This window comes from Diceros bicornis, chromosome X (genome assembly GCF_020826845.1).
Source record: "Diceros bicornis minor isolate mBicDic1 chromosome X, mDicBic1.mat.cur, whole genome shotgun sequence".
NCBI classification, from domain to species: domain Eukaryota; kingdom Metazoa; phylum Chordata; class Mammalia; order Perissodactyla; family Rhinocerotidae; genus Diceros; species Diceros bicornis.
In genome coordinates, this window is record NC_080781.1 from 138,910,498 (window position 1) to 138,935,422 (window position 24,925).

At 36.2% G+C, this 24,925-nt stretch overlaps 1 protein-coding gene across 1 annotated transcript in view; it reads right to left on the reverse strand.

Moving 5' to 3' along the window:
• BRCC3 (BRCA1/BRCA2-containing complex subunit 3) overlaps positions 1–24,925 on the reverse strand; it is a 90,917-nt gene that overhangs the window by 36,867 nt on the left and 29,125 nt on the right. Inside the window, 2 exon segments of the mRNA XM_058535055.1 lie at positions 2,836–2,866; positions 2,869–2,909. Coding sequence (XP_058391038.1) covers positions 2,836–2,866; positions 2,869–2,909 — 72 coding nt within the window.

Consider the following 24,925-nt stretch of genomic DNA (forward strand, 5'->3'; position numbering starts at 1 on the left):
AAAATACGACATGCCAGAATGTATGGGATACAGCAAAAGCGGTTCTAAGAGGGAAGTTTCTAGCAATACAGGCCTATCTCAACAAACAAGAAAAATCTCAAATAAACAATCTAATAATGCACCTAAAGGAATCGGAAAAAGAAGAACAAACAAAGCCCAAAATCAGTAGAAGAAGGGAAATAATAAAAATCAGAGCAGAAATAAATGAAATAGAGACTAGAGAACAATAGAAAAAATTAATAAAACCAAGAGCTGGATCTTTGGAAAGATAAACAAAATTGATAAACCTTTAGCTAGACTCACCAAGAGAAAAAAGAGAGAAGGCTCAGAGAAGTAAAATCAGAAATGAAAGAGGAAAGTTTACAACAGACACCTCAGAAATACAAAAGATTATAAGAGAATACTATGAAAAGCTATATGCCAACAAATTGGAGAATCTGGAAGAAATGGATAAATTCTTAGAATCATACAACCTTCCAAAACTGGATCAAGAAGAAATAGAGAATTTGAATAGACCAACCACCAGTAAGGAGATCGAAACAGTAATCAAAAACCTCCCCAAAAATAAAAGTCCAGGACAAGACGGCTTCCCTGCTGAATTCTACCAAACATTCAAAGAAGACTTAATACCTATCCTTCTCAAACTCTTCCAAAAAACTGAGGGGCTGGGGAAGCTCCCTAACTCATTCTATGAAGCGAACATTACCCTGATACCAAAACCAGACAAGGACAACACAAAAAAAGAAAATTACAGGCAATATCACTGATGAAGATCGATGCAAAAATCCTCAACAAAATACTAGCAAACCACATACAACAATACATCAAAAAGATTATACACCATGATCAAGTGGGATTTATTCCAGGGATGCAGGGATGGTTCAACATTCGTAAATCAATCAACGTGATACACCACATTAATAAAATGAAGAATAAAAATCACATGATCATCTCAATGGATGCAGAGAAAGCATTTGACAAGATATAGCATCCATTTATGATAAAAACTCTGAATAAAATGAGTACAGAAGGAAACAACCTCAACATAAAAAAGGCCATATATGACAAACCCACAGCTAATATCATCCTCAATGGAGAAAAACTGAAAGCTATCCCTCTAAGAACAGGAACCAGACAAGGATGCCCACTCTCACCACTCCTATTTAACATAGTATTGAAAGTCCTAGCCAGAGCAATCAGGCAAGAAAAAGAAATAAAAGGGATCCAAATTGGAAAGGAAGAAGTGAAACTGTCACTATATGTAGATGACATGATTTTATATATAGAAAACCCTAATGGTTTTCAATTTGGAGAAAACTCCAAATGGATTAAAGACTTGAATGTAAGACCTGAAACTATGAAACTTCTAGAAGAAAACAGGCAGTACGCTCTTCGACATCAGTCTTAGCAACATATTTTTAAGCACCATGTCTGACCGGGCAAGAAAAACAATAGAAAAAATAAACAAACAGGACTACATCAAACTAAAAAGCTTCTGCACAGCAAAGGAAACCAGCAACAAAACGAAAAGACAACCTAACCATTGGGAGAAGATATTTGCAAACCATACATCTGATAAGGGCTTAATCTCCAAAATATATAAAGAACTCATGCATCTCAACAACAAAAAAACAACCCAATTAAAAAATGGGCAAAAGACCTGAACAGACATTTCTCCAAAGAAGATATACAGATGGCCAACAGGCACATGAAAAGACGTTCAACGTCATTCACAATCAGGGAAATGCAAATCAAAACTACAATGAGATATCACCTCACGCCCATCAGAATGGCTATAATTAACAAGACAGGAAACAACAAGTGTTGGAGAGGATGTGGAGAGAAGCGAACTCTCATACACTGCTGGTGGGAGTGCAAACTGGTACAGCCACTATGGAAAACAGTATGGAGATTCCTCAAAAAATTAAGGATAGAACTACCATATGATCCAGCTATTTGACTGCTGGGTATCTATGCAAAGAATGTGAAAACACCAATGCGTAAAGATACATGCACACCTGTGTTCATTCCAGCGTTATTCACGATAGCCAAGACTTGGAAGCAACCTAAGTGCCCATCAAGGGAGGAATGGATAAAGAAGATGTGGTATATGTACACAATGGAATACTACTCAGCCATAAGAAACAATGAAATCCAGCCATTTGTGACAACATGGATGGACATTGAGGGTATTATGCAAAGTGAAATAAGTCAGAGGGAGAAGGTCAAATACCGCATGATCTCACTCATTAAGTATTAGATAATAACAACAACAGACAAACACATAGAGACAGATTGGATTGGTGGTTACCAGAGGGGAAGGGGGGAGGAAGGAGGGCGAAAGGGATAATTCGGCACATGTGTGTGGTGATGGATTGTAGTTAGTATTTGGCTGGTGAACATGAGAACATGATGTAATCCATGCAGAAATAGACGTATAATGATGTACATCTGAAATTTATACAATGTTATAAACCAATGTTACCACAATAAATAACAACAACAACAAAATAACTGAGGAATGCTGAGAATAAAGGAACGGAAAACATTTTAACAGGAAAATGCCTCTAACAAGAATTACAAGATGCAACAGGCCAGTAGCAGAAATTGCTGGCTGCCTAATTCAAATGTCCAGTCTCACCTTCCTCCTTGGTCACAGATTGTCAATTTTTAGCCAAGACAGAGCTACCTGACAGGCCTCTCTGGTAGCTTAGGTGTTGCCACTTGACAAAGTCCTGCCAATGAGATGGAAATGGAATTACTTCCTAGGACTTCTGGGAAGGTCACTTATTAGAAATTGGCTGAGCTGGGACAGCTCCCTTTTTGCCCTCCTACCTTTCCTCTTCCTTATGGTGCTCAATGGAGTGTGCTGGCTGGAGCTCCAGAAGTCTCGTGGACCATGAGGGGGCCTTAGAATGGAAACCATATACCAAGATGGTAAAGCAGAAGACAGGAGCCTGGGTCCCTGATCACATCGCAGAGCCCTGGAATACCTATCTCTTGCCTTGTTCTACCCAAGAAAGAAATAATCTTTCTTGTTTAAATTAATTTTATTTATTATTTATTTTTTCCCTGATATATGTAATTGAATCTAATCCTGACAGGAACAATAATATTATTTAGAGACAAAGAATTTAAGGCATGCATAAATAAATGAGATGAAGAGGGCTATTTTATATTTTATGAAGGAAAAACACAGAAGGATGATATAATAGTTATGAACCTTTATATACTCTTTATGCACTAACAATATAGCTTAAAAATATATAAAGCTAACCCTGGCAAAATATAGAAAGTGGACAAATTTAGTTATGATGGGAGATTTATACACATCTCTTTTAGATATGTATAATCAAAACCACAAACAATGAGGAAGGATATAAGGATCAGTAACACAACTCAACAAGCTTATTCTAACAAGGATATAAAGGACTTATACTCAAAAGACAATACACATATTTTTCAATCTATAGGAAAAAGTCACAAAAATTGACCATGTTTTAAGTCAGGGGTCAGCAAACTTTTTATGAAAACGCCAGATAGTATATATTTTAAGCTGTGTGAGCCACAGGGTTTGTGTCACAACCACTCAGCTGTGCAGTTATAGCTGGAAAGTAGTCATAGGTAGTATGTAAACAAGTGGGCGTGGCTATGTTCCAATAAAATTTTATTTCCAAAATAGGCACCAGGCCCATGTGGCCTACAGGCTGTAGTTTATGGATCCCTGTTCTAGGTGACAAAGGAAACACCAAAAATATCCATACTCTCCCCCACATCTACATGCCTGGAAATTTTAAAATGCACTTCTCAATAACTCTTGGGTTGAAGAGAAAATAAAAACGGCAAACACAAATGAGTTAGAAGTAAAACAAACAAACAAAAACCATTGGAACTACTATACATCATATGGTGGGGCCAAAGTGAGAATGAAAATTTATGGCCTTAAATGTATTTATTAGAAAACAAGGAAGACCAAAAATAAACTTAGTTTTCACCTCAAGAAGTTAAAATAAGGATAACGATAAGAACAACACAGCAACAATAAGACATATAGAAAATAGAAGGAAGAAATTAATAAAGAGAAAAGCAGAAATTAAAAAAAAAAGAAAGCTAAGAAACTGAGTTGATCAAGAGAACCTAAAGCTGATCTTTGAAAAGACCAACAAAGTAGATAAGCCTCTGGCAACAGAATCAAGAAAAAAGAGAAAACACAAGTAAACAGCATTGGCAGTGGAAAAGGGGACATACAGTAGTCCCTCCTTATCCCTGGTTTCGCTTTCTGCAGTTTCAGTTACCCGTAGTCAACTGCGGTCCAAAAATAATGCTACATCACAATGCCTACGTCATTCACTCACTTCATCTCATCACGTAGGTGTTGTAACATCTCACATCATCACAAGAAGGATGAGTACAGTACAATAAGATATTTTGAGAGAGAGATCCCATTCACATTTTTATTACAGTATATTGTTATAATTGTTCCATTTTATTATTGGTTGTTGCTGCTAATCTCTTACTGTGCCTAATTTATAAATTAAACTTTGCCAGAGGTATGTATGTATAGGAAAAAACATAGTATATATAGGGTTTGGTACTATCTGTGGTTTCAGGCATCCACTGGGGGTCTTGGAACGTGTCCCCTACAGATAAGGAGGGGGGACTTCTGTACTTAAAGAAACAGATCACACAGTCATCCACTCAAGAAATATTTCCCATGGCTACTATGTGGCAGGTAGTAATGGCTCTAGGTACTGCAGTTACAGCAGTGAGCAAGACAGACAAGGTCATGGAGACAACATCTAGTGGGGGGAAGATAATAAATAAATAATTTAAATTAGTGATAAATGCTACCAATGAAACCAATTTTGAAAATAAACTACATACACTTAAGTCAAAAAAAAAAAGGAAAACTTAGATGAAATGGACATTCAATGAACTATAAATTACCATAATTGACTGAAAGAGGAGTAGAAAACCTGAAAAAAAAAACAAAAACCAAGGAAGAAACTTAAATGGTGAGGAAAAATCTACCCCCCGAGAAGGCACCAGGCCAAGGTGGTTTTATAGGAGAGTTCTACCAAACTTTCAAGAGAAATTCCAGTCTGATATAGCCTTTCCCAGAGCATATAACTACTACAACAATAAAACAAAATATAGCTAAAATATAGCTCAGAGAGGAATTTCCCTAAACTGATAAAGAATATCTGCCAAAAATCTACAACAAACATTACACTTACTGGTGAATTATTAAAAACCATCTGCCTGAACTTGGGAACAAGAAAAGGATGCCTAATGCCATCCCTGAAAGTCCTAGCAAGTTCAGTAGAGCAAGAAAAAGAAATAAAAGGTATAAAGATTGGAAAGGAAGAACTAAAATAGTGATTATTCACAAATGACCTGACTGTGTTTGTAGAAAATTTAAAAAACCCACACACTATTAGAATTAATAAGTAAATTTAGCAAGGTCACTGGGCACAAGACCAACATACAAAAATTCACTGAATTTCTATATACCAGCAAAAAATAGGAAATAAACTTTTTTAAATGATGCCATTTACACCAGCTTTACTGTATTTTTTAAATAAACATCAAATAGGTATGAATAAATCTAACAAAAGATGTGCAAGACCTCTACACTGAAAATGATAACATATTATTGAGAGAAATTAAAGACCCACACAAATGGCAAGATATAACATGCTCGTGGAGTGGAAGACCTCACTTAAAAAATGTCAGTTCTCCCCAAATTGAGCTATAGACTTAATGCAATCCTAATCAAATCCCAGCAGGTTTTCTCCTGTGGATATTGACAAACCAAATTCTGAAATTTACATGGAAATGCAAAGGGCTAAGAATAGCTAAGGCAACATTAAAGAAGTACAGAGCTGGAGTACTCATCACCACATGTCAAGACTTTTTGTAAAGCTATAGTAATCAAGACAGTGTCGGGGCCAGCCCAGTGGTGCAAGCAGTTAGGTGCACGTGCTCTGCAGCGGCAGCCCGGGGTTCGCTGGTTCAGATCCCGGGCATGCACCGATGCACCGCTTGTTAATCCATGCTGTGGCGGCGTCCCATATAAAGTAGAGGAAGATGGGCACGGACGTTAGCCCAGGGCCAGTCTTCCTCAGCAAAAAAGAGGAGGATTGGCATTGAGTGTTAGCTCAGGGCTTATCTTCCTCCCAAAAAAAAAAAAAGTGGGGTACTGGCACAAGGATAGACAACAGACAAATAGAACAAAATAGAGAATCCAGAAACAGATCAACATACAAATGAATGCCTGGTTGATAACAAAGAAATGGTCTTTTCAAAAAACGATTCTGACTCAGTGGACATCCACGTGAAAAAAAGTGAGTCTTAAAGTCTGCTTCACACCATACACAAAAATCAATTCCAGGTAGACTATAAATCTAAATGTGAAAGGTAAAACAATAAAACTTTTTAGGCAAAAAGTAGAACTGAATGACCTTGGGGTAAGAAAAAATTTCTTAAAACACAAAGAGCACCAAAATGGAAAAAATTGACACATATTAAAATTAAGAAGATTTATCAAAATATTTGCAAGCTATATATCTGATAAAGAGTTAGTATCTAAAATATATAAGGAACTCCTGCAACTCAATAGGAAAAATAAGTAATCCAATTTAAAAGGGGCAAAGGACTTGAACAGACATTTCTCCAAAAAAGACATACAAATGGCTAACAAGTATACGAAAAGATGCCCAACATTACTATCAGGGAATGCAAATGAAAACTACAACGAGATATCACCTCACACCTGTTAGCATGGCTAACATAAAAAAAAAAGTAAGTGTTGGCAAGGATGTGGAGAAATTGGAACCCTTGTATACTATTGGTGGGAATGTAAAATGGTGAAGCAACTATGGAAAATAGTATGCAGGGTTCTCAAAAAATTAAAAATAGAACTACCATATGATCCAGCAATCCCACTTTTGGGTATATATCCAAAAGAATTGAAATCAGGATCTTGAAGATTTATCTGTACTCCTATCTTCATTGCAGCATTACTCACAACAGTCAAGACATGGAAACAACCTAAATGTCCACTGACAGATGAATGGACAAAGAAAATGTGGTATATACACACACAGGAATATTATTCAACCTTAAAAAAGAAGGAAGTCCTGTCTTTTGTGACAACATGGATGAATCTGGAGGACATTATGCTAAATGAAACAAGCCAATCACAGAAAGACAAATATTGCATGATTCCACTTATAGGAGGTATCTAAAATAGTCAAATTCATAGAAGCAGAGAATGGAACGATGGTTGCCAGTGGATAGGAGTAGGATAAAGGGGGATTGTTATTCAATGGGCATGAAGTTTCAATTATGCTACACGAATAAGTTCTAGAGATCTGCTGTACAACATGATGCCTATAGTTAACAATACTGTATTGTGCACTTCAAAATTTAAGAGAGTAGATCTCATGTTGTCCTCTTACCACAAAAACAAAATAAAACTAAACAAAAACAAGACACAAGGAAACTTTGGAATTGTTGGATATGTCTATTACCTTGATTGTGGTGATGGTATCATGTCTATTTACCTATATCCAAATTCATCAAACTGTATATATCAAATATATGCAGTTCTTTGTATATCAATTATACCATAATGAAGCTGTTAAAAAAAAAAAGAAACAACAAAAAGAAAAGAAAAGAATAACACTGTGCAGCTAAAATAAGGTCTTAAAGATTAAGGTGGTTAAAAAAAAGACAACAGAACATTCAACGGGTGTCCTAATTTTCACTGTTCATGATTATCTCTATTATTTTATGTGTGATGACATTCTAGACCTAAACCTGATTTATGTGTAGGTTCTAGACCATTTGTAACCCCATAAAGGCAGAAGAAAAAATTTAAAAGCAGAGTGAAGATAAAACAAGGATAAGGCTCAGGAATTCAAATGACAGCCCAATAAAAATCTGTTTCTATGAAACACAGAAGCAGTGCTTCTAGTGATGACTTTGAGGATCTTGTCAATGCCTTCTTAAGTTAAATAGACTTGGGCCTTGACATTCTTAAAAGAAGACACAGAGTGAGCACTGGTCCTGCTCTTGCCCAGCCACTTTATTTCTGCAGACACAAGTTTCTGAAAGACACTCAGAGACCTTTTAAAGTACTTTAGGCTCTAGTGACTAAGAATTCAATTATTTTTCTCGTTTCTTCTATTATGGTAGCATTTCTCCTTTACAAGATGAGCACCACTTATTGATAACGCAATGAAAAACACATTGTGAAATTGTGGTGGAACTAACATGGGGAATAAATTTCCAGCCAAAAAGTTTTCCCTCCAGCAATGCACTACCAAATAGATTTTTCAGACCTCTAATCTTCACCACCCTACAAAAATAAGTTTGTTCTTAATACTTTAAATGTTTCCATTAAATCATTCCAAAGTTCAGAGAAAATTAGTGCTTTGTACTTCAATTAACAGTAATCATCAATCATCCATAAAGAATAATGTCATCAACATGAAGAACAGATAGTTACCTAGGGGAATTCATAAGCAGTTGTAGACATTTTCAAAAATAAAAACACTAGATGCAGTATCGCACTTTCGCAATCCCTGCATTTGCTTTCCATCTAGTGAAACAGCTATTGTCTTTTTCCTGAAAGAATGGAAACAAAGACAAAGAGGCTTTCACATCCCAATTCTGTTGCTTATACCTTTTATTTTTTGAGCTCTGACCTTGCATGTAATTTTTTTCAGCTTATTGAGGTATAACTGACACATAGAAACTGTATACAATTAAAATGTACAACTTGATGTTTTGATATACATACACATTGTGAAATAATCACAGTAAATTATTTAATATATTTTTCACCTCACATAGTTACCATTTTCTTTGGGAGGGATGAGAACACTTAAGATTTACCTTAGCGAATTTCAAGTATATAATACAGTATTGTTAACTAGAGTCACCATGCTGTACATTAGATCTTCAGAATTTATTTATCCTGCATAACTGAAACTTTGTACCCTTTGAACAACATCTCCCCATTTCCCCCACCCCTTAGTCCCTGGCAACCACCATTCTACTCTCTGGTTCTATGAGTTTGACTATTTTAGATTCCACACATAAGTGAGATCATGCAATATTTATCTTTCTGTGTCTGGCTTATTTCACTTAGCATAATGTCCTCAAAGTTCATCCATGTTGTCAGAAATGGCAAGATTTCCTTTTTTAAGTCTCAATAATATTCCATCATGTGTGTGTATATGTGTGTACATCCCTGATGATTAGTGATGAGCACCTTTTCATATACCTGTTGGCCATTTGCATGTCTTCTTTCGAGATATGTCTATTCAAGTCCTTTGCCCATTTTTTAAATGGGTTGTTTTTTTGTTATTGAGTTCCTTGCATATTTTAGATATTAACCCCTTATCAGATACATAGTTTACAAATATTTTCTCCCATTCCACAGGTTACCTTTTCATTCTGCTGAGTGTTTCCTTTGCTGTGCAGAAACATTTTAGTTTGATGCAATCCCACTTGTCTATTTTTCCTTTTGTTGCTGTATCCAAAAAATCATTGCCAAGACCCATGTCAAAAAGCTTTTTCCTTGTAGGGAGCCGGCCCGGTAGCATAGTGGTTAAGTTCATGCACTCCACTTTGGTGGCCCAGGATTCACAGGTTTGGATCCCAGGCGCAGACCTATGCACCGCTTATCAAGCAATGCGTGGCAGGCATCCCACGTATAAAGTAGAGGAAGATGGGCACAGATGTTAGCCCAGAGCCAATCTTCCTCAGCAAAAAGAGGAGGATTGGCAACAGATGTTACCTCAGGGCTAATCTCCCCCCCCTCCGCAGACACACACACACAAAAGCCTTTTCTTTGTTTTCTTCTAGTAATTTTATGGTTTTAGGTTTCACATCTCAAAGTCTTTAATCCATTTTGAGTTGATTTTTGTATATGGTGTAAAGGGTCCGATTTCATTTTTCTGCATGTGGATATCCAGTTTTCCCAAAATCATTTATTGATTTTATTGTGTATTCTTGGCACTCTTGTGGAAGACCAGTTGACTATAGATGCGTGGATTTATTTCTGGGCCTTCGATTTTGTTTCATTGGTCAAGATGTCTGTTTTTGTGGCCAGTACCATACAGTTTGATTACTGTAGCTTTGTAATATATTTTGAAATCAGGAAGTGTGATGCTTCCATCTTCATTATTCTTGCTCAAGATTGATTTGGCTATTTGGGGTCTTTTGTGGGGTACCATATGAATTTTAGGTTTGTTTTTTCTATTTCTGTAAAAAATGCCATTGGGATTTTGATAGGGAATGCACTGACTCTTTAGATGACTTTAGGTAGTATGGACATTTTAACAATATTAATTCTTCCAATCCATGAACATGGGATGTCTTTCCATTTATCTGTGTCTTTAATTTCCTTTATCAGCATTTTTATAATTTTCAGTGTATAAGTCTTTGACTTTGGTTAAGTCTATTCCTAAGTATTTTATTCTTTTTTTGCTATTCTGAATAGGATTGTTTTCTTAATCTCCTTTTTGGATAGTTCATTGTTTGTGTATAGAAACGAGTAATTTTTGTATGTTGATTTTGTATTCTGCAATTTTACTGAATTTATTAGTTCTGATAGTTTTTGTTAAGTCTTTAGGGTTTTCTACATATATGATCATGTCATCTGCAAACAGATAAATTTTACTTCTGATTTGGGTGCCTTGTATTTCTATTTCTAATTGCTCTGGCTAAGACTTCCAGTACTATGTTGATTAGAAGTGGCGAGAGTGGACATCTTTGCCTTGTACTGGATCTCAGAGGGAAAGCTTTCAGTCTTCCCCCCATCGATTATCATGTTAGCTTTGGCCTTTTCATGTATGGCATTTATTACAGTGAGGTAAGTTCCTTCTATACCTATCATTTTGAGAGTTTTTATCAGGCTTTTTCTGCATCAATTGAGATGATCATGTGGTTTTTATCTTTCAGTCTGTTAATGTGGTGTATCATATTGACTGACTTGCATATGTTGAAACATCCTCATATCCCAGGGATAAATCCCACTTGTTCATGATGCATAATGCTTTTAATATGCTGTTGAATTCAGTTTGCTAGTATTGAATTGAAAATCTTTGCATCTCTGTTCATTAGGGATATTGGTCTATAGTATTCTTTTCTCGTGGTATCTTTGTCTGGCTTTGCTATCAGGGTGATGCTGACCTCATAAAATGAGTTTGGAAGTGTTCCCTCTTCTATGTTTTACGAGGGTTGAAGAAGGATTGGTATTAATTCTTCTTTGAATTTTTGGTAGAATTCACCCATGAGGCCATCTGGTCCTAGACTTTTCCTCCTAGTCTGCCATCTTGCAGATGTCACCCTGCATGTAATTTGTAGTTCATGCCAGTAGTTAATTCCCTCATAGATATATCACAAAGATGAATGAGTGTTGTTTTTAAAGTTACTTTTTCATTATTATCTTTCTGCATGGTGGGAGGTTGGCCTTATCTCTAAATATGCAATACCTATAAACTTTGGAAACGTTGTTACATTTAGGGAAGGGAAGATTTTGTGCAACTGGGACTGTTTTTTTTCATTAACTAATGGCTCATAACATTCCTAAGCTACTGGGAACATTCTACTTTTACCCCTTTTGAGAAAGATAGGAGTACAAACAAAAAATGATGTTTATTAATACACGGTGCATAATTTATTGTATCAAGCCCCCAAAGTATAATCCATCATTATAAGCAATTAAATGCTAAAATAACTCCCTCACAGTATTGTGTGACTTTGAGATGTTCTCAATGGGAAAAAAAATGAGTAGAAAGCTCAATTAATCAATTATTCCTTCTTTCATTCAATGAATGTTTATTCTGTGCCTATGTCATGTTTTCTGTGTTTCTGTCTAGGTTGCCCTTTTCCTTTCATGAATTCCTAGGTCCCTTAAATTTCCTACCACAATGTTTATTCCTTGACTTTTTGGTTGAATCCTGCATAACAGTCTTTACTACTCAATACATTTGAGATTCTCTGTAAGAGCAGGGACTGCAGCTTTTACTTTGATTTCTCTTCACCACATCCTGTATGAAAGAAACTGCTCTAAATATTCTCTAAGCATCTTTCATAGTAAACAAAAGCCCTAATTTTTAGCTGCGTGCATTGCCTCTAAGCTAGAATATTTCTTAGCAACTTTTGCAGCTAGTTGTTATCATGTAATTGTTAGCCAATAAGACATTTATGAAAAAGTTATATGTACTAGCAGGAAGATTCCTTAAAAGGAAGGGGATTTTTTTTAAAACTTCCATTTGCTGTTTACAATATCATTGTATGTCTGAAACTTTAACATCCATCTTGGACTATTTGGAGACCCTGTAAATGGAGCAACAAGATAGAAGATGCCTGTTTCCCTAATAACAGCCATTTACTGTCTACCTATTTATTTCTTTTCCATGAAGGAGAATTTAACTTTGCTTAAGGCATTACTTTTGGAGTTTTTGCTTGGTTCTCAACCAAATGTAATTTTAACTAATACAACCTAATAAACTGTTATGTACATATTACAGACCTAAATTAAAAAACCCTACTTATTAGACTTTAATTTTGGGGCTATGAACATAAGGGTTAATCTAAGGACTATATCCATATATAAATAAGACAGATGCTATTCATATAATCATAAAATGCTAGACCTAAAAAAAACACACGAAAAGGTTTTCAACTTTATTAGTGATCAATAAAATGCAAATTAGTCACAAGGCAATACTACTACACATTCACCAGAATGGCGAAAATGAACAAGACAGTACCAAGTATTGGCAGGGATGTGGAGGAAGTAACTCTCCGATATTGCTGTTAGGAGTGAAAATTGGTACAGATACTTTGGAAAACTGCTGCCATTATCTACTAAAGCTGAACATATATATACATGTACATACATATTCCACTCCTAGGTATGTACCCAACAGAAATACCCAACAAATGTACATATGTTCACAACAGGAATATTCATAGCAGCATAATTTGTAAAAGCATTTAAAAACTGGAACTGTCTCTCAATAGTAGAATGAATAAACAAACTGTGGTATACTCATACAATGGAATACTATCCAGCAATGAGAATTACTAAACTATTGCTTCAGGTAACAACATGGATGAATCTCACAAACATAACACTGACTGAAAGAAACTCGACACAAAAGAGTATATCCTATATGACTCCATTTATATACGGTTCAAAAATAGGCAAAAGCAACCTATAGTGTTAGAAGTCAAGACAGTGGAAAATCAGGATTCCAACCAAAGCATCTGGTTACAGAGCCATGTTCTTAACTATTATGCTATATTGTCTTTCTAGAAAAGACCAAAAAAGTCTAACTCATTTTATAACTTAATAAAATAATCCTGATACCAAAACTAGACGAGAGAATTCTAAGAACACTTCAAGCTAATCTCACTTATGAACATAAATGCAACAGTCTTAAGCCAAATATTAGCAAATAGAATACACTTTATATTAAAAGAACAATGTATCATGGCAAAGTGGGGTTTATCTCAGGAATGCAGCAACAGTTTACTGTATAAAAAGCTTTCAATGTAAATAATTACCTTTACTAGCTTAAAGGGAAAACAACTGCATTATCAACTCAGGAAATGACACAGGCATTTGTTAAAACTAAAGAGACATTCATGATTAAAAACTCTCAGTAAACTAGAATTAAAAAGAAACTTCCTTAACTCAATAAAGAAATAGCGGGTGTCTACCACAAAATCATAACAAACTCATACTTAATGATGGAACATCAGAAGTAGTCCCATCAGAGTCAGAAAGACAATAATGTTTGCCACCCAACTCTGCTATTCAACTTTTATAGGTCCATATCAATGAAATAAGAATGCTCCTGAAAAAAAAAATATGCACACACATATAAATACTGGAAGCAGTCAAACCTGTCATTATTTGCAGATGATATAGTCACCTACCTAGAAAAATCCAACACAATCCAATGACAAACTATTAGTATTAAGAGAGTTCAGCAGTGTGGCTACTTACAAGATCAACAGAGAAATCCACGGCATTAATATAGCAAGAATAACCATCCAGAATTTATAATAGAAAAAGAAAAAAATCCTATTTAGAAGAGCAACAAAAACTATGATTCTAATGAGAAACACGATAGTGGATATTTGTTGGGTTTGCTGCCATTTATTCTCTCCTCCTTCTGGAAATAGTACCCATGAAAATAGGATTACCAAACCCCTTTCTCCTTTGAGGTAGGGAACTGACCTTGGATTAGCTTTCTAGCTCGGTTCCCCTGGAAACCTGATGAAAGTGGACTGTCAGCTGTGTGACCAAGGGAGCCTGCTTCTGGTAAAACACCCTGGGTGGTACCCTGCATCTGGGTTGCGAGAGCCTGCTAGGAGTCACAGCTCAGGCTCCCCAAGTGTAGTATACCTCCTGTTCCTGGGCCCTGTCCCTGGCTGGGACACAGGCTATGCAGAGGGGACAAGACAGAGTGGTACCTAATTTGGGACATAGGGCTTCTAAGCCACAGTGGCTCCTGTTCTCCTCCATCCCTATCCCATATGCTCTCATTCCTTCACACCTGAGCTGTTAACTGGGGGGCCAGAGAAAAGCTCTAGACAGCTATGAGAATGCTTGTTGCTGCTGGCCGGCCAGCAAGCTGGGTTTCTTGTCCTGCATCCTTCTGCAAAACCAAGTCTAAACAGATGCCAGGATTGCCTATTTGGGTTTTGTGAATGTGAAACATCTAGTTGAACCTGAAACCACTGCTGCTGATTGAGCAGAGTGGATGTTGCAATATGCCAGTTTTCATTATGAAGAAAATGTCAATATATTTCTGAAGAAAATAAAACAAGATAAATGAAGGGAGAGATATATACCAAGTTCACGGCTGGAAAGACTCAATGTTGTAAAAGTATCAATTCTTCCCTAAATTAATCTATAAATTCAAAGCAATCCTAATAAAAATTGCTGACTGCAGGATACTTTGGAGAAAGTAGAATGAGCTGTGGTGGAGTATAAATGCCCTACCAAGTCTAAATCCTGGAACAGCTTGGATTTATTGAGTCTTCCCATTTGCCATACATTATCCTAAGTGCTTTACTTACATTGATTCATCTCATCTTCACAATAACTTTAAGAGGTAAGTAGTGAATTAATCTCTCCATTTCACAAAGGAAAGTGAGGGAGAGAGAGCTTGAGTTATTTGCCCAAAGTCACACACCTAGTTAAAGGTAGCTTCAGGAGTCAAACCAGGCTATCTGGCTCAAGGCCCCATGTTCTCGGCCACTGTACACACTGCCTGTTTCTATGCTAAAAAGCCATAGTAACTAAGCAAAGAAACAGTATGGTATTGGCAAAGGAATAGACAAATAGATCAAGGGAATAAAGGAGGGACCAGAAATGGGCTCATGTATATAAAGAAACTTAATATATGATCAAAATGGCCTTTCAAATAAGCAGGTTTGTGGGAAACTGCTCAAAAAGTGGTTCAGGGAAAACTATTGATCTGCTGGGACAAAATGAGGTTAGACTCTGACTGCAAGGAGTTAACTAAAGTAAGTTCCAGATAAATTAAGGTTCTAAATGTAAAAGCCAAAATTACAAAAGAATAAGAAGAAAATACATAAGACTATATTTATGGTCTTGAGGAAAAGAAAGGTCTTTTAAAGAAGAAAAGCAAAAGGCACAAATAAAATGATGGATAACTGATTCACTGTTTTAAAGCTTTTGTCTGACAAATGACACAATAAACGAAGTCAGCCTACGGGTAAATATTTGCAACATACTTGACAGACAAAAGATGAAATTTCCAGGACATATAAAGAAATCATGCAAGTCAGCAGAAAAAAAGATAAACAACTCCAAAGAAAATAAAGCAAAGGATATAAATGGGCAACTCAGGGCTGACAAACGTGAGAAGACTAATATTGTGTCTGTCAGATTGGTAAAAATCAATGTCGGACATCGAGAATGACCCTGTATGCCAGCTTTGTGACTTTGATGAAGTCCCTTAACCTCTGAGCTCCAGTTTCCTCATCAGTAAAAGGGGGCACAGGGTCGCTGGGAGAATGAAATGAGATGATGCATGTCAAGGACCTGACAGTTTCCATTAGCAATGACTTTTAATTTGTCAAACGTCTTCCCAGTATCTATTGACGAAACCGTGTGGTTTTTCTCCTTTAATTTGTTGACATAATGAATTATATTACATTCTGAATTACGTTTAGATTTCCTGAAGCTGAACGAACCTTATGTTTCTGGATTAAACTGCACTTGGTCATTGTGTATCATTCCTTAATACACTGTTATGTTTGTTTGCTGATATTTTATTCTGAATTTTTACATATATAAGTGAGATTGGTCAATAGTTTTCTTTTTCTATGCTATCTCTAATCATGTTTTGGGCCGGCCCCATGGCTTAGCGGTTAAGTGCGCGTGCTCCGCTGCTGGCAGCCCGGGGTTCGGATCCCGGGTGCGCACCGATGCACCGCTTCTCTGGCCATGCTGATGCCGCGTCCCATATACAGCAACTAGAAGGATGTGCAGCTATGACATACAACTATCTACTGGGGCTTTGGGGGAAAAAATAAATAAATAAAATTATAAAAAATTATAATCATGTTTTGGTGTTAAAATTATTCTAGCTATTAAAAAAAAACAATTGGGGAGCTTTTAACCTTTTTGTATGGTCTGGGAAAATGTGTAAATTGAATTAGAACCAACTATCCTTCAAAGGTTAGTTAGAATTCAGATGTAAAGCCATGTAAACTTGGTATCTTTTAAAATCATCGATACTTAATCACCATTTTCAGCCTCTGCTTTGATAACTGCACTGAATAAGTTTTCTATTTCTTAATCAATTTTGGTATATTTTCCTAAGAAATCACCCATTTCCTTTAGATTTTCAAATTACTTGTCACAGAGGTCATATGACTTATAACTTATAACTTACAACTTATTAAATTTTTTTTGCTTTTAATTGCCATACAGTCCAATTGACTGTGTGGAATACAGATCAATGAATTTTAACATATGTACAGATTCCTGTAACCACTTTAATGAGGATACAGAATTTTCCACCACCAACCCTAAAAAACTCCCCCATCCTATCCCTTTATACTCATACCCTTCCCCCCATCCCTAAGCCCTAGCAACCACTGACCTGTTCTCTATCCCTATAATTTCATCTTTTTGAGAATATCATATAAAGGCAATCACACAGCATGTAACCATTTAAGACTGGCTTCTTTCACTCAGCCTCTGAAATTCTTCCAAGTTGTTGCTTGTATCAAAAGTTCATTCCTTTTTTTAAAAATTTATTTATTTTGTGTGTGTGTGTGAGCGTGAGGAAGATCAGCCCTGAGCTAACATCCATGCCAATCCTCCTCTTTTTGCTGAGGGAAGACTGGCCCTGAGCTAACATCCGTGCCGATCTTCCTCCACTTTATATGGGACGCCGCCTCAGCATGGCCTGACAAGCGGCGCGTCGGTGCGCGCCCGGGATCCGAACCCGGGCCGCCAGCAGCGGAGCGCGCGCACCTAACCGCTATGCCACGGGGCCGGCCCCTCAAAAGTTCATTCCTTTTTCGGGCCAGCCCCATGACTTGGCGGTTAGGTGCGCGCGCTCCGCTGCTGGCGGCCCGGGTTCGGATCCCGGGCGCGCACCGACGCGCCGCTTGTCAGGCCATGCTGAGGCGGCGTCCCACATACAGCAACTAGAAGGATGTGCAACTATGACATACAACTATCTACTGGGGCTTTGGGGAGAAAAAGGGAAAAAAAAGGAGGAGGACTGGCAATAAATGTTAGCTCAGGGCCGGTCTTCCTCAGCAAAAAGAGGGGGATCGGCATGGATGTTAGCTCAGGGCTGATCTTCCTCACCAAAAAAAAAAAAAAGTTCATTCCTTTTTATTGCTGAGTAGTTCTCCATTGTATGGATGTCTTAGAGTTTGGTAATCCATTCACCTATTAAAGGAATTTAGGTTGTTTCTACTTATGCCAATTATGAATAGAGCTGCTATAAACATATACATACAGGGTTTTGTGTGAAATTGTGTTCATTTCTCTATGGCATATAACAATGAGTAAGACTGATGGGTTACAAAGTAAGCATATGTTTAAGTTTATATTAAACTATCCAATAGTTTTGTAAAGTGACTGTACCATTGTGCACCTCCACCAGCATTTTATGAGAGTTCCAGTTCTGCATCCTTGCCAGAACATGGTACTGTATTTTTTATTTTAGTGACTCTAACAGATATGCAGGGATATCTTCTCATCATGGTTTCAACTTTCATTTCCCTAATAGCTAGTGATGTTCAGCATCTTTTCATGTGCTTCTCTGCCATCCTTATATACTTGTTGGTAAAGTATCTGCTCACGTCTTTTGCCCATTTTTAATTGGGTTGCTTTTTTATTGTTGAGTTTTGAGAGTTCTTTATACATTCTATCAAGTCTATTGTAGGATATGTGATTTGCAAATGTTTTCACTCTTTCTGTTGCCAGTCTTTTCATTCTCTTAACAGTTTCTTTCACTCAGCAAAGTTTTTAACTTTGATGAAGTCTCATTTATTAAATTTCTCTGTTATGGAAAATGCTTTTGATTCCATCTTTAAGAACTTGTTGGCAAACCCAATATCATACAGATTTTCTCCTATCTTTTCCTCTAAAACTTTCATAGTTTTATGTTCTCTATTTGGACTTATGATCCCTTTAGAGATAATTTTTATATGATATTTGGCATGAGCTTAGGATTGATGTTTATTATTTCATACATGGTAATCTAATTGTTCTAATGCCATTTGTCAAAAATGCTATCCTTTCTCCACCAAATACCTTTTCCAGTTTTGTCAAAAATCAACTGGCCATCTTTGTGTGGGTCTATTTCTGGACTCTATTCTGATCCACTGATCTAAGTGTTTATCACTTAACCAATACCACACCATCTTGATTATTGTAGATTCATAGTAGGTCTTAAAATTGTGTAGTGTAATTCCTCCAACTTTATTCTTCCTTTTCAAAATTGTTTAAGGTATTCAAGTTCTTTTGCCTTTCCATATAAATTTACAATCAGTTTGTCTATATCTCCAAAAAAAAAATCTTGCTGAAATTTTGATTGCTATTACTCTAAATCTATAGATTAATTTGGGGAGAACTGAAATCTTCACTATGTTAAGTCTTCCAATCCATAAATATGGTACATCTTTCCATTTAATTAGGTTTTCTTTGATTTCTTTCATCATTTTGTGATTTTTCAGCATATAGATCTGAGACGTGTTTTGATAAATTTACACCTAAGTATTTCATTTTTGGGAAGTATTGTAAGTGCTACTGTGTTAAAATTTTCATTTCTAATTTTATATTGCTAGCATATAAAAATATAATTGCTTTTGTATGTTGACATTGTATGCTGTGACATCACTTAACTCACTTATTCTATGAATTTCTTTGTAGATTCTTTAGGATTTTCTATGTACACAACCATGTCTTATGCAAATAGGGATCAATTTATTTATTCCTTGCCAATCTATATGCCTTTTATTTCTTGTTTTATTGCACTGGCTAAGACTTCCAGTACAAAGTTGAATAGAAGTGAGGAGAGTAGACTTTTTCAGCACCACATTCTTTCTACTCTACTTCTGGGATTATGATGATGTGAATGATATGTCTTTTAATCTACAGGTCTCTCTCTGGCTGTTTGCTTTTTTAAATTGAGGTTAAATTCAGAAAACATAAAATTCACCAATTTAACCATTTTAAAGTGTGTGATTTGGTGACTTTTTTTACATTCACAACATTGTGGAAGCATTACTACTATCTAATTCCATAATATTTTCATCACCCCAAAAAGAAAGCCCACATCTATTAAGCAGTCACTCCCTGTGATGGTCTGAATCACCTTTCCCCCAAATTCACGTTGAAGCCATAACCCCTAGTATCTCAGAATGTGACTATATTTGGAGATAGAGCCTTTAAAAAGGTGATTAAGGTAAAATGAGGCCGTTAGGTTGGGCCTTAATCCAATCTGACTGGTGCCCTTACAAGGAGAAATTTGGACAAAGTGACAAGGGATGTGCACACACAAAGGAAAGGCCATACGAGGACATGGTGAGAAGGCAGCCATCTGCAAACCAAGGAGAGAGGCCTCAGAAGAAACCAAACCTGCCAACACCTTGATCTTGGACTTCTAGCCTCCAGAATTGTGAGAAAAATTTCTGTTGTTTAAGCCACCCAGTCTACGGTATTTTGTTATGACAGCCATAGCAAACTAATACACTCCCAATTTGCCTCTCTCCTTTAATCTACTTTGTGTCTCTACAGATTTGCCTATTCTGGACATTTCGTACCATATGTGGCCTTTTGCATCAGTCTTCTTTCACTTAGCATGTATTCAGGGTTCATCCATGTTATAGCATTTATTAGTAGCACTTCATTCCTTTTTATGACTGAATATTCCATTGTATGGATACACTACATTTTGTTTATCCATTTATCGGTTGATAGACATTTGGGTTGTTTCCACATTTTGTCCACTACGAAAAATGTTGCTACAAGCATTCAAGAACAAGTTTTTGTCTGAACACCTGTTTTCAATTGTCTTGAGTATGTACCTAGAAGCAGAACTGCTTGGCCATATGGTAATTTTACATATAAATTTTTGAGGAAGCACCAAACTTTTCCACAGCAACTGAACCATTCTATATTCCCACCTGCAATGGATCAGGGTTCCACTTTCTCCACATCCTCAGCAACACATTATTTTCCTTCTAAAAAAATTATTGCCATCCTAGTGGGTGGTAAGTAGTATCTCATTATGTTTTTTACTAGCATTTCCCTAAAGACTAATGATGTTGGGCAGCTTTTTATGTGCTTACTGGCCATCTGTATGTCTTCCTTGGAGAAATGTCTACTCAAGTCCTTTGTCCATTTTTAAAAATTAAGGTGAAATTCACATAACATAAAATTAATCATTGTAAAGCGTACAATTCAGTAGGACTTAGTACATTCACAATGTTGTGGGACCATAACCCCTATCCAGTCTAAAACATTTTCATGACCCCAAAATAAAACCCCATGTCTATTAAGCAGCTGCTACCCATTCTTCCCTCCCATCAGCCCATGCCAACCACCAATCTGCTTTCTGTCTCTATGGATTTCACTATTCTGGATACTTCATATAAACGAAATCATACAATACGTGACCTTTTGTGTTTGTTTTTTTTCACCTAGCATAATTTTTTAAAGATTCCTCCATATTGTAGCGTGTTTCAGTACTTCATTCCCTTTTTATGAATGAGTAATATGCCATTGAATGGACATACTATATTTTGTTTATCCATTCATCAGTTGGACATTACAGTTGTTTCCACTTTTTGGCTATTGTGAATAGTGCTGCTATGAACATTCATGTACAAGTATTTGAGTACTTGTTTTCAATTCTTTTGGGTATATACTTAGGAATAGAATTACTAGGTCACATGATAATTCTATGTTTAACTTTTTGAAGAACCACCAAACTGTTTTTCAAAGCAGCCACACCATTTTACATTCCCACCAGCAATGTCTGAAGGTTCCAATTTTTTCCACATCTTTGCCAACAATTGTTATTTTCCATTTTTAAAATTGTGGTCAACTTAGTGAATGTGAGGTGGTATCTTGTTTTAGTTCTGATTTTGATTTTCCAAAGGACTAATGACATTGAGCATCTTTTCATGTGCTTGTTGGCCATTTGTACATCTTCTTTAGAGAAATGTCTATTCAAGTCCTTTGCCCATTTTTTTTTGCGAGGAAGATTGGTCCTGAACTAACATGTTGCCAATCTTCCTCTTTTTGCTTGAGGAAGACAGTCCCTGAGCTAACATCTATGCCAATCTGCCTCTATTTTGTACGTGGGATGCTGCCACAGCATGGCTTGAGGAGCAGTGCATTGGTCTGTGCCTGGGATCCAGACCTGCAAACCCCAGGCCACCAAAGCAGAGCCTGCAAACTTAACCACTGCGCCACCAGGTCAGCCCCCTTTCCCCATTTTCAAATTGAGTTGTTTGTTGTTTTGTTGTTGAGCTTTAAGAGTTCCTTATGTATTCTGGATACTACACCCATATCAGATATATGATTTGCAAGTATTTTTTCCTATTCTGTAGGCTGTCCTTTCACTTTCTTGATAATGTCTTTTGATGCATAAAAGTCTTTTAATTTTTATAAAATCCAATTTACCTATATTTTCTTTTGTTATTCATGCCCTTGGTGTCATATCTAAGATTCCACTGCCCAATTCAATGTCATGAAGATTTACCCATTTTCTTCTAAGTGTTTTATGGTTTTAGCTCTTCTATTTAGGTCATTGATCTATTTTGAGCTTATTTTTATACATAGTGTATGTAAATATCCAGTTGTCCCAGCGTCGCTTGTTGAACAGACTATTCTTTCCTCATTGAATGACACTGGCACCCTTGAAAATCAACTGGCCGTAGATATACAGGTTTATTTCTGGACCCTCAATTCTATTCCATCGGTCTATATGTCTATAGTTATGTCTGATCCACACTGTTCTGGTTAGTGAAGCTTTGTAGTAAGTTTTCATAGGTGGAACTGTGATTCCTCCAACTTTGTGCTTCTTTTTCAATATTACTTTGGGTACTCAGGGCACCTTACAATTCTGTATGAATTTTAGGATCACGTTATCCATTTCTGTAAAAAGTACCATTGGAATTTTAATAGGGATTGTATTGAATCTGTAGATCTCTTTGGGAAGTAGTGTCATCTTATCAAGATTAAGTCTTCCAATACATTAACATGGGATGTCTTTTGATTTATTTAGGTGTTGTTTAATTTTTTTCAGCAGTGTATTCTAGTTTTAACTCTAAAAGTCTTTCCCCCTCCTTGGTCAAGTTTTTTCCTAGGTATAATTTTATTGTTGGATGCTATTGTAAATGGAATTGTTTTCTTAACTCCCATTTTGGATTGTTCATTCCTGGTCTGTAGAAACACAACTGACTTGTGTGTGTTGATTTTGAACACTGCAACTTTGCTGAATTCATTTATTAGCTTTGGGGGCTTCTTTGGGATTTTCTATATATAGGATCATGTCATCTGCAAATACAGATAGTTTTACTTCTTACTTTCCAACTTAGATGCCTTTTCCTTCTTTCTTTGCATATTGTTTTGGCTATAACTACCATTACACTGTTGAATAGTAGTGGTGAAAGCAGGCATCCTTGTCTTGTTCTTGATCTTAGGGAGAAAGCTTTCAATCTTTCACCATTGAGTAAAATGTTACCTGTGGGTTTTCATAAATGCTCATAAATGTTGAGGCATGTTCCCTAGATTCCTAGTTTTCTGAGTGTTTTTACTATGAAAGGGTGTTGGAATTTGTCAAATGCTTTTTGTGTATCGACTGAAATGATCATGTGGGTTTTTTCCTTCATTCTATTAATGTGGTGAATTGCATCCATTGATTTTCTTATGTTGAACCTCGCCTGTACGTGTGGGATAAATCCCACTTGGTCATGGTGCATAATTCTTTTAATATGCTGTTGGATTCAGTTTGCTAGTATTTTGTTGGGGATTTTTGCATCTGTATTCATAAGGAATATTACTTTGTAATTTCCTTTTTTCTTTTTGGTGATATCTTTGTCTGGCTTTGGTATCACGGTAATGCTGGCCTCAAAGAATGAGTCAGAAGTGCTCCCTCCTCTTCAATTTTTTGGAAGAGTTTGAGAAGGATTAGTATTAATTCTTCTTTAAATGTGTGGCAGAATTAACCAGTGTAGTCATCTGGTCTTGGAGTTTTCTCTGTTACGAGGTTTTCGACTAGTGATTCAATCTATAGTCATGTGTCACTTAACAACAGGGATACATTCTGAGAAACGCATTTTTCTGCTCTTTTGTCGTTGTGTGAAGATCATAGCATGTACTTACACAAACCTAGGTGGTACAGCCTACTACACACTTAGCTATATGGTACTAATCTTATGGGACCACTGTTGTATATGCAGTCCGTCATTGACTCAAATGTCATTATGCAGCACATGACTATTTAATTTTTATAGTTCTGTTCAGGTTTTCTATTTCTTTTTTGAGCTAGTTTTGGCAATTTGTGTGTTTTTAGGAATTTGTCAATTTCATTTAGGTTATCTAATGTGTTGGTATACAAGTGTTCAGTTTCACCTTAAAATCTTTTTGATTTCTGTAAGATCAGTAGAAACGTCCCTACTTTCATTTCAGATTTTAGTTATTTGGGTCTTCTCTCATATTTTCCTTTGTCAGTCTAGCTAAAGATATGTTAATTTTGTTGATCTTTTCAAAGAACTAACTTTTGGTTTCTTTGATTCTATCTATTGTTTTCTATTCTCTATTTTGTTTTCACTCTATTATTTATTACCTCCCTCCTTCTGATTGCTTTGTATCTAGTTTGCACTTCTTTTACTAGTTCCTTAAAGTGTAAAGTTAGGTTATTGAGATATTTCTTTTTTAATGTAGGCATGTACAGCCATAAATTTCCCTCTGAGCACTGCTTTGGCTGCATCCCATAAATCTTAGTAAGTTGTGTTTTCATTCTCATTAGTCTCAAAGTATTTTCTAATTTCTCTTGTGATTTCTTCTTTGTTTCATTGGTTGTTTAAGAGTGTGTTCTTTAATTTCCACATATTTGTCAATTTTCCAGATTTCTTTCTGCATCTGAATTCAATTTCATTCCATTTTTGTAGAAGATGCTTTGTATGATTTCAATCTTTTTAAACTTATTGAGACTTGTTTTATGGACTGACATGTGGTTTATCCTGGAGAACGTTCCCTGTGCACTTGAGAAGAATGTGTATTCAGCTGTTGTTGGGTGGATTGTTCTACATATGTCTGTTAGGTGTAGTTGGTTTATAGTGTTGTTCAAGTCTTCTATTTCTTTTTTTTTTTTTTCCA